Source organism: Eurosta solidaginis, chromosome 5 (assembly GCF_040869045.1).
Source record: "Eurosta solidaginis isolate ZX-2024a chromosome 5, ASM4086904v1, whole genome shotgun sequence".
Classification (NCBI taxonomy): domain Eukaryota; kingdom Metazoa; phylum Arthropoda; class Insecta; order Diptera; family Tephritidae; genus Eurosta; species Eurosta solidaginis.
In genome coordinates, this window is record NC_090323.1 from 63,796,467 (window position 1) to 63,807,609 (window position 11,143).

The 11,143-nt window shown below is 38.9% G+C and overlaps 1 protein-coding gene and 1 long non-coding RNA gene across 4 annotated transcripts; one reads left to right on the forward strand and one right to left on the reverse strand.

The window, feature by feature from the left end:
* Positions 1 to 3,809: 3,809 nt before the first annotated feature.
* On the reverse strand, positions 3,810 to 7,604 carry LOC137252248 (T-cell immunomodulatory protein). Of its 3 annotated transcripts, none has more exons than XM_067787689.1 (4): positions 7,455 to 7,604; positions 6,204 to 6,410; positions 5,152 to 6,150; positions 3,810 to 5,080 (listed from the first exon to the last, which is right to left on the reverse strand). In XM_067787689.1, the coding sequence occupies exons 2-4, from the start codon at positions 6,403 to 6,405 to the stop codon at positions 4,467 to 4,469; spliced, it is 1,815 nt and encodes a 604-aa protein (XP_067643790.1). In that variant the 5' UTR covers positions 6,406 to 6,410; positions 7,455 to 7,604; the 3' UTR covers positions 3,810 to 4,466. The 3 variants fall into 3 exon arrangements, with proteins under 3 accessions (XP_067643790.1, XP_067643792.1, XP_067643791.1); XM_067787691.1 differs by having other exon boundaries at positions 6,204 to 6,491; positions 7,455 to 7,528; XM_067787690.1 differs by lacking the exon at positions 7,455 to 7,604 and having other exon boundaries at positions 6,204 to 6,519.
* On the forward strand, positions 7,075 to 7,851 carry LOC137252255 (uncharacterized). The gene is made up of 2 exons (XR_010953488.1): positions 7,075 to 7,392; positions 7,473 to 7,851. It is a non-coding gene; the product is annotated as an uncharacterized lncRNA (long non-coding RNA).
* Positions 7,852 to 11,143: the final 3,292 nt, after the last annotated feature.

Sequence of the window (11,143 nt, forward strand, 5' to 3'; positions counted from 1 at the left end):
ATTAAAAGATAATTTGCATTTGTCATCCCAAACGAATGGCACTTTGTCTTTAAGTAAGTTATTTAGCGGATACAGTACCGTGCTTAAATTTTCAAAAAATTTGTCGTAATAATTTACTAATCCGATAAAGGAACGTACCTCATCCTTGTTTGTTGGCTCTTTCATCTGTTGTATTGCCTCCATTTTTTCTTTTATTTTGTGGATGACGTGACGATCGATCTTATAGCCGCAATATGTGATTGAGTCTGCCATGAACTCACATTTATTGAAATTCGCCCTCATGTTGTGTTTTTCAAGGCATTGTAGTACGCTTTCTAGACGTTGAATTTGCAATGTATCGTTTGGTGCTGTTATTTTGATGTCGTCCAGAAAAACCGTAACACCATCGATGCCTTTAAGAATGTTATCGATCTCGCGTTGCCATTTTGCTTGGACTGTTGCAATTCCGTACATTGGTCTAGTCGGCTGGTATAGTCCCTTATGTGTTGAAAGTATGAGAATCTTTTGATCTTCTTCGTGCACTTCCATTTGAAGATACGCTTTGGTGAGGTCGATTTTCGTCAATTTCTCACCACCAGACATTTGTGAAAACAATTCTTCGATAGACGGCAATGGATGTTCGTCGATGAGAATGCAAGGGTTTATGGTGATCTTATAATCGCCGCAAATTCCAACTTTGTCGTTACTTTTGGATACTGGAACAATTGGTGTTGCTCATTCGCTGGTGTCAACTTTTTTTAGTACGCCATTTTGGTCCAAGTCGTCAATTTCTTTTTCGATTCGTGCTCGCATTGAGAACGCTGGTCGCCTTGCTTTCTTGAAAATTGGTGTTACGTTAGGTTTCAAGTGAATACGTGCTTTCAACCCGGTTAGCTTGCCCATTGATGTTGTGTCGAACACTCGTGGATACTTGTGCCTCAATGTTTCTAAAGATATTTTGGCATCGATTTTCGCGAGTGTATGCTCGCCACGAAAAACTTTGTTCCAGTCCAACGGCAATAGGTTTAGCCACTCACGCCCCAATAATGGATGGCGTTTTGATTCGACAATGTATAATCGTAACTCATACGTTTTCCCCTTAGAAGCGACTTTGACATACACGAAACCGAATACTTTGATATTATTTCCAGTGTAGCTGACCAGGTCTATGTACGGTTCGTGTAGTTGTTGTTCTTCAATACGTCCAATTTGCTGATTGTAATGGAGTTTGCTCATAATTGCGACCGGTGCGCCGCTGTCAATTTCAAAATCTATATAGAAAGAGTTTACTTGCATTGTAATCCAAAATTTTTCCCTTGGTGTGTGCTTAGCTTTGTTTCCGATGATATGGCAGATCTCATCCACTTCACGATGCTCAGCGTAGTTAGCCTCCGTTTGGTCCTTCTGCTTCCGTTTCGTTTTGACGCAAACTTTTTTAGTGTGTCCGGATATGCGGCATTCCGTACAGTATACATTTTTTTCTGTACATTGTCGCGAAATATGTGGTCCGCCAGAACGATAACAGCTTTTTTCGATTCTTTTCCTGAGTGTTTTATTTTATTGGTATTGTTCGACCGATTTCCTCCCGATGCACGATTTGTTTTTTCCTTGAGTGATACTTGCCCAACATCTTTGAGGTTATGTGGCATTTCGGCATTACCTTTTTCAGACAGTTCCATTGCACGTGCTGTCTTTAATGTGTTCTCGAGTGTTAAATCCGTTTTTTCTAGCAACCGATTTCGCATAACTTTGCTTTTCAACCCGAAAACTAGTTGATTTCTTAAGGCTGTCTCGAGATATGAACCGAAATTGCAATGCGTAGCTATTTTCTTCAGTTCAATCAAAAATTCGTCCACCGACTGATTATGTTGCCGGCTTAGGTGGAAACGATAATTTTCCAAGATTTCTAGCGGCTTTGGCTCAAATATTTCAGCCAGTGTCTTACAAATTTCGTAGTATTTTTTTTCTCTGGTTCGGCCGGCGCTACCTTGTCGCACAATGTATTGTACGTTGCATACCCGATGTGATGTAGCAGCAAATGAACTTTTTTGTTTTCCTGCGTTTCATTTATAGCAAACGCGCTTTCTTAGCGTTTTTGCCAACGACTCCATTGTATTTCTTCCTTGTCAAATTCCTCGAATTGAAAAAATGCTGACTTCCTCGTGTTGTCACCATTTATAGGCCTTTGCTGTGGTTGAGTCATTTTAATTTTGTATAATGATGCAGGAAATAAATTTCGATCCGTCCGAGTAGCGGTGGTTAGACAAACTATGGACAATAGTTGGATATATCCACGTGTAATTCTACCGTCCTCGTCCCCACTTTGTTGTAATGCTGTAGAATCACTTACTTTATTTCAATAATAGAGATAACCGTTCAATGCTAGTATCGATTATTATGCTTATTAATAGTATCGAGTTTAATACTTAAGGCTAGTATGTAGGTGTATTTATAACATCAATAGAAACTGTTTGTTCAGCATTTCTATGTACCGGAACGATTCGGTATACCTTCCGACAAAATCTCTGTCGCTGCTCGATAAACGCCGAATAATTTTTCGAAGCTCCGGAGTGGTGTATACCACCTTTTTGTTAACCAGTATTACAATCCACCTAGTGGTCAAGATCATAGCGTCAGCAACTGCAACAAGGCTTAATGTTTCAGGGAAGGTTAAATGCAGGCAGTGTGGCCGTAGTAGTTCGAACGTCATTTAGCACAGGGCGAACCACTATATGGCCCTGTTCCACATTAACGGTGATCACCTTGATCCTACAGAACTTATAGTGTTTGCCAAGGCTAGGTTAGGTTAGGTTGCGACGGCCGAGCTGGACACTATGGTAACAACTCACTACTTAGGCAACCATGGGCCCATTGTAATACCCTATACGGTCTCAAAGAGGACCCTACCCTGCCTAAAGCGGGTCGAACCCCTTCGTGGAATTTATATATTTTGCTAGAGCCTTGACTTCATAGCTAGAGATCTCAGCAAGGTCATGTAGAAAAGGTTTACAAAGGATGGCCAACCTACGCCTTCTAAGCGCTGGACACTGACAGAGAAGGTGCTGGACACTCTCCTCTTCTGTACATCTGCGGCGAAGGTCCCTACCCCCATTCTGGTACCATGCGTGCCTATTATACAATGACCTGTTAGAACCCTTATCAGGGACGATAGAACTGATTTGTTTAAAACCAGACGAGCTCTTGTGCACCCCTTGTCATATGAGGGCCAGGTTATCCTGGATGTCTCACACGATGATATGGCTGACCATCGTCCATTTGCAATTTTTATAGTTCTTGTGTTCACACGAAGCCTGAAAGTGGACATGGGTTTACCTACCGAATCATTTCCCGGAAGGATATGGTCGGTGGTGCCTCTTCTGGTCAGCTCTGCAGTTGCCTTCAATATCCCTGTGCCCAGGTACCCATAAAGGCTGATACTGAAGTGCTCAGCCATTTCGTTAAGAGATCTACGGCATTCAGTGGCCGACTTTGCGTTGTCGACGAATGAGTCCAGGGCCTTTAATGCTGCCTGGCTGTCTGAGAAAATAAACACCCGTTTACCATCCTTAGGCATAGGCCCGAGATGATTCACAGCCCTGTGTATTGCCAGCATATCCGCTTGCTGTTTGCCAAAGCACGAAGTTATTTTGCAATACAAGTCCTGGTACTTATTTGAGTTTTTCCGTGTGGTCGTCAAACAAATTCTGACTATGGGCACATTTAGTTTATATGGGGCTTTTATTGACCGATCAATTCAGCCTAACCATTTTATATTTTTTCAAATTCTTGCAAGGTAAGTGCTTAGTCCCTACACTCCAATGTATATTCACTTTACTTTGTGTATAATTTCGTTTATTTGCATAATCTGACGGGAAAACTGTTCCATACACCAATATACATATGCATTTTATTTTACGTTTCTTTTGAAGCACTGAGCCAAAGATTTACTATGTGCTTGAAATTGGGTATGCCCGCCGACGCCAAGCGCTGGTTTATGCATAAATTCAAAATATACTTAGCAAATAAACGTAGTATTTTTTAATATAAAATAAACCTTTAACACTTGAGAAATAAATATCAGGGGGACAGAGATTAAAATACGATTTAAATGAGGAGTCCCAAGCCAAAACGCAATAAGTGACTCTTAAAAAGTTCCTAGATAAATGAGAAATAGTGTCCAGTCTTAAATGGAGGCGCATTTTTGTGTGATAGTGTTTGCTATTGATAGGATAGAAGGTTTGGTACCACTATTTCAGCTACCTTGAAATGCTCCATATTTACTGTTTTTACTTCTTCTTACGATTATCACATAGGTTTTTAAAATTGAATTTAAATCCCCTCCATATCTCAAAAACAAAAAAAAAATTATATAAGAGTGCACTTATTGCGCTTTTACTTGGAACTCTTCATATATGTACGTACATACATTTGTATGTATGTATTATATATTTCAAAGGGCTGTAACTCATTTCGTAAGCAATATTTTTTTACATAGCATCAAAATGAAAACGATGAGCTTCCTGCAATTTTTCTTGCTTATCTTCGCGCTTTTCCTTGATATATAAAACGAGTATAATAAGCACTATGACAAGGCATGTGCCACCCAATGCTACCACGCTCATTAAAATCAATTTACTCGGGGTTACAAAAAGCTGTGCTTTCCAATGTTGTGGTTCACTTACTGGTTTTGGTACAACTATTATCTGTGAATTAGGAATCACTTGTGTCCAAGTACGCGATTTACTACCCAAACCAACTGTAAGTGAATCCACAAAATTGGGTGTACGGCCCAATCCAAAAATAGTGTATGGTAATTGTAATGCAAAATAGGCTGATTGGGGGAGCTGCACACTAGATCCTTGCTGTTGGTCACCTTCCTGAGTAGTCGTAGCATATGTAATACGTGGGCCAGGCAAATTGGTGCCATAAGTACGCCTTTTTCTACCTAGCGGTGTTGTTTGCGTAGGATTTTTACTATTAATAAGACCAGTAAGTACGATCACTTTAACGAAATTTGCATCATAGTCAAGTGTATTGCGGAATGCTAGTGGCCGATACTTTCCTTGTTTTGTCTTCTCAATAAGTATGACATCCAAAACACCTAATACATATTAAAAAAAAATAAAGTTTTACTTCTAATATATGTCATATATTTGTATAACATCTACGAACCATCTTGATAAAAGTCATAGAAGGCTCCAGCAACAGTTTCATTCCCCATTGGACTAAGTCCATTCCATTTTACTTCAAATGTACGTTTTAATGGCTTATTACACATTTTACATGGCACATTTTCTAGAAGGAATGTTTGCATACGCTTAGGACCGCTAACAGTTTGTAGTGTTAAAATTAAGTCTGGGTACCCATCCATATTAAAATCACCACTGCGTGCAGTTATTGTTTTCAGATAAACATCGGATTCGATGGGATGTACAAAACCCCATAAAACACCTTGCTGATCTTTGAAATTGACATGCACATCACGGAAATCTTTACCATCATAAACCAGCACTGTTGAATTGGAGCAATCTTTACGGAAGCAAACTGGTAATATAATATTTTCTACACCCTCTAATTCAAAATCGGCAAATACAGCTTGACCAATTGTAAAATCTGGATTTCCAATAATAGATAAATCAATACTGTGATTATAGCTAAAGTCCTCCTTTTCTTCTGTACGGCCATACCAAACCTCGTAGCTTTTATCCGTCTGTACAATAAGATCGGCAGTAAAATCGTCATTGAAATCTAAATACGCATTTGCATTGGGTATACGAATTAAGTCAGTTGCACTGCCAGGGCTACCTGGCGCTGCTTGCTTGCGTTTTTCTGGCGTTTTTCGCATTGGTTGGAATATCCAAAACGAACGCTCTCCATTTTCATCCAGACCAAACAGATCAATTATCATATCGCGATTAAAATCTAGTGCTAGGGGTTCCCCTTTAGTACGTAAAATAGGATTGTCAACGCCTGAACAATTTATACCATCTTGACCACCCCAGTTTATATAAACATTGTAGAGATATTCATCGGCGTTTCTCTTAGGCCGTAAAGTTACTAGTACATCCATTAAAGCATCACCGTCGAAATCACCTGGTACAACGCTAGTGATTTCATGACCCTCATAAGAGCAATATGGGCCATGCCTTAAAAGTGGTTCAGTATAAGCACCTGAAAAGTAGTGAAAATGTTGAACTATTTTAACTTACAAAATTTTATTGTACCATATAATATCTCCAAAGTGCTCATCCCATCTCTTATAATAAACACATCTGTCAACTCATCCGAATTGAAGTCTCCGAACGCAGCCACAATCCCTTCCTTTACATCACCAAACACCTGCTGCGTAATGTCACTGCATTTGCCCAATGTAAATAGTATCAGAAGAATTGTTGCTTTAATAGTCTTTTCTAAGTTATACTGCATGATTACTGATATAAAAACAGTGAGTAAATCGATATTTTAAAAAACAAACAACACCATTAGGGGGACTCATGTAACCGTATAAATGCCTTATAAAGTGTGTAAACGTATAAATTTATCTAGTGCGTAAACGAGCTGTCAAATTTTGTATGAAAAATCATTTACACAATTTGTATAAATTTACGCGCACATTTCATTAGGGCGACTCATGAAAGCATATAAACTTATTAGGTGTAAATATATATCCATTTACACACGCTGTTATATGAACGCACCTAGTAATACTCTTGATAAACTTGATTGTTTATCAGCTGTATTATTGCCAAACAAAATGTTTTTGATTGTTATACAAATTAAAAAATGCCAAGATTAAGTGAAAAATCAAAACTAAAACACCTTTACTTGTTGATGTTGGAGATTTCTGATGAAAATGCCTGCAAGGTTGCATTCCTTTGAGTTTACCGCGTTTACACAATCAAGTGTGCGCGTAAATTTATACAAATTGTGTAAATGATTTTTCATACAAAATTTGACAGCTCGTTTACGCACTAGATAAATTTATACGTTTACACACTTTATAAGGCATTTATACGGTTACATGAGTCCCCCTATTGTGTAAATGCGATAAACTCGAAGGAATGCAACCTTGCAGACATTACAGAAGGCATTTTCATCAGAAATCTCCAACATCAGCAAGTAAAGGCGTGTTAGTTTTGATTTTTCACTTAATCTTGGTATTTTTTAATTTGCATAACAATCAAAAAAATTTGGTTTGGCAATAATACAGCTGATAAATAATCAAGTTTATCAAGAGTATTGCTAGGTGCGTTCATATAACCGCGTGTGTAAATGGATATAATTTTACACCTTATACTTTTATATGCTTTCATGAGTCCCCCTATTGTCTGTTGAAATCAAGTGTGCACAAATCGCCAATTATTGGGAACAGCACAGCACTCAGCTGGCACTTTCACTTAATATATATTAGCAGTTAGTATTGACTAAATATTCAAAAAAAGATATGCAATAAAATTATTTTATTTATTTATTACAAATTTCCCGAAATGCAGGTAATTCAACGAATAATGAGTCAGAAAACAAAGAAAATTTTGTCAGCTGAAGAAAACAAAATTTAATGCATAAAATCAGTGTTGGGGAACAAAAATCCCAATCAAACACGAACAAGCACAAAACACATTGCGAATCACGATTCAATCATGATAAATACTGCAAGGTATAATCATTAAGCAAAATTACGGTAACTATACGACAACATGACACTAGCCGAGAGTTTCTTACACGTATATACGTTTAAGTTTGCGCGTAAAAAAAACGCTTATCCTCACTTAGATAATGCATATAATAAGAATGTTATTTATTTATTTAATCGATTAAATTTCATATTTATCAAAAAATGGTGGAAAACGTGCAAATACATTTTTAACGAAATTTGAACTCTATCAGACCAATTCTAAATATTCTCGCGGATTTTTTTATTCCCGCGGAAAAATTCCTCCAATTCTGTTCTCCTAGGGAGAACAATAATTGGGGAATAGGAATTTCGAATTTTCGAAGTCAGCTGTTTTGTCAATTGAAATTTCGTTGCACATTTCTTATTTTGTTTAAAAAATTGAAGTTTAATTATTGTTGCAAATTTGTTGGAAATTAAGAAATAAAATATAAACATTGCACAGTATTTATTGCATTTCATGTGGTATTCACTGAAATGAGTAATGAATTGGTGCCACAGCAACATCAACAGCGGAACATAAGAAGAAGACGGCCGCATAATGGCTCGTTACTGCAAGACCTGGAAGGGTCCACCCTTCCCCCATGTCTTAAAAGGTGGACCGCAAATTATCTGGGTGGTCGGCAGGCATCGGTGCAATTCAGAAACGAAACATCAAAACAAAGGAGAATTAAACAAGGGGTGCCACAGGGTGGTGTCCTATCCCCGCTTTTGTTTAATTTCTACATATCTAAGCTACCTTCACCACCGGAAGGAGTCACAATCGTTTCCTACGCCGATGACTGCACAATAATGGCCACAGGCCCAGGCCCAAAGATCGATGAGCTATGCAATAAAATAAACGGCTATCTCCCTGATCTCTCCAGTTTTTTCGCCTCGCGAAACCTGGCATTGTCACCGACTAAATCTTCCGCGACCTTATTTACAACATGGACACCCCAAATGTCGACCATATTGAACATCCACGTCGATGGCACTACGCTACCGACTGTCCTACACCCCAAAATCTTGGGTGTGACGTTTGATCAGGATCTACATTTTGGTGCGCACGCAACCGCAATTGTTCCAAGAATTCAGAGCCGTAATAAAATCCTCAAATCCCTTGCTGGCAGTACCTGGGGAAAAGATAAAGAAACGCTCTTGACCACATACAAAGCAATTAGCCAGCCGATTACGTGCTACGCGTCACCCATATGGTCGCCAAGCCTAAAAACCACCCACTGGAAGAAACTACAGGCCTACCAAAATACTGCTATCAGAATCGCCACGGGCTGTCTTCTTATGTCCCCAGAACACCATCTGCATAATGAGGCGAGAATACTCCCCATCAGGGAGAGAAATGAGATGCTGACTAAACAGTTTCTGTTGAATACCCAGAAACCTGGGCATCCCAACAGACATCTGATTGACGAACCAGCACCGCCTAGGGGCCTAAGGAGTCATCTCCGTAAGCATTTTGAGGAAATACGGCACCTGAGAACCCAGCCGTATGAAGCGGAAAAACACAAGCAGGTCCTTGGTGAACTCCATAGACAGGCGTCGGACCTTTATGTCGGGAATTGCCCGGTGAATCCAGTACTTGAAGAAAAATATCCAGAACTCGCAGAAGAGGAACGCATACTCCCCAGGGAAACGCGTGTCACTCTTGCTCAACTTCGTTCTGGATACTGTAACAGGTTAAACTCTTACCTATCCAGAATCAACCCCGACATACAAAATGTATGCCCTGCTTGCAATGTGTCCCCACATGACACCAACCGTCTCTTTAATTGTAATGTGGAACCAACGCCTCTAACACCCCTTTCCTTATGGTCCACCCCTGTTGAAACGGCAAGTTTCCTTGGACTCCCGTTAGAGGATATTGATGACAATTTGTGATCGGTCGCGCCTATTGGGTGGGGCGAGCATTGCTACAACAACAACAACAACGGCCGCATAACACAAATCTGCCGGAGTTGCCTGCTTTCATTCAGCAAAGCAATTTTCTGGCGGCCAAGTTGAGTTGAATTCGTCCTTCATCATATGCCAAAATCTATTTAAGCCTTATTAAAAAATCCTTGCGCAATTTCTGGATGGCTGCATCAAATTTGTATACCAAGAGCTCTACCGTTGCTTATGATATACATTTCGACTTAAAATAAGGAATATTGCGGTTGTAGTTGTTGTTGTATTAACAGTGAGAATATTGTGGTAGAATATAAATACATCTTTTAGCACAAATTTGTACAAATAAGTGTTCTTTCTTAAAATAACCAATTTCCTTTAACTATTTTGATGCATTCACTTTAATTTAACAAGTGAAAAAACTCCTATGAAATGGCAGAGAAATCTCCCTCTGCCTCACATTCATAATACCTACTTTTATCCCATAACCGGTTTCCGCTTTTTCGAACATTGTTCAGAATAGGAGGAAAGGGAGAAGTGAAAAAACTCACAAGGAATTTTTATTTAGAATACGAGGAATGGGAGAAGGGAGAAAACTCGCACGGAATTTTCGTTTAGAATTGGGCTGTATATCTTCAATTAAATACATATGTATGTTAAAATTGACTCCCTTCACAAGTGCATCAATTTTAAAGTAATTTATAGACTAAATTTTAAAAATTAAACTAAGAATAGTCAAAATATATATGAACAATATTTTTAAACAAAATTATATATATAGTGCGTTTTAAAACTGTATAAATTTAAAATAGTGAATATTTGAATAAATATTAAATGTGAAAATTGCAACAAAAATTCAAAACAAACAATTTTTACATATTCGTGGCATGTAAAAGACGACCCAAAAACCAAAACGACCACAGCGGGTTAGGGGATCAGTATATACCCGCGGTAGGTATGCCTGTCGTAAGAGGCGACTAAAATACCAGATTCAAGGGGCTGTGTAGCGCAACCTTTCAGGTTGCCAGTGCAATATATAGCTTCTCCACACCTAATTGTCAACCTCACCTATCCGCGGCGAATCCTGTTTCACTAACAGACGAGGCTCTGGCGACCCCAAGCTCCTCATGGAACTTGGGGGTAGGGAGGGAGGGAATGACCTGAAGGTTTAGTGTGACCACATAAATCGTTCCCGAGATGGTCGGGCTAGCACCTTAATGGTGCTATGGTACCGGAACGTACCGGATTTGTATCCGGCAAAGGGCCATCGATAACACTCCCCAAAGCCTTCGGGGAGCAACCTTATCGCTACAACAACAACAACAACAACCACAATCTGTGTCTCGAACATTCTTCAATTAAAAATTTACAAAGAGAAACATATTGGACAATATTTATGGCATAGTAGAAGACAGCAAATCAAAATCCTGAGTTAATAATTATGCATCAAATAAACTTATACGAAATTCAGCAATCAACAATATAAAACATCAATACTTTTCCAGAAATTTATACGAAATTCAAAATTCAACAATTATTATCGAAAATCGATTATCACCTCTTGGTGGCCTGCTGTTGTTTGTTATGGCTCTGTTTCGGCGTCTGGTG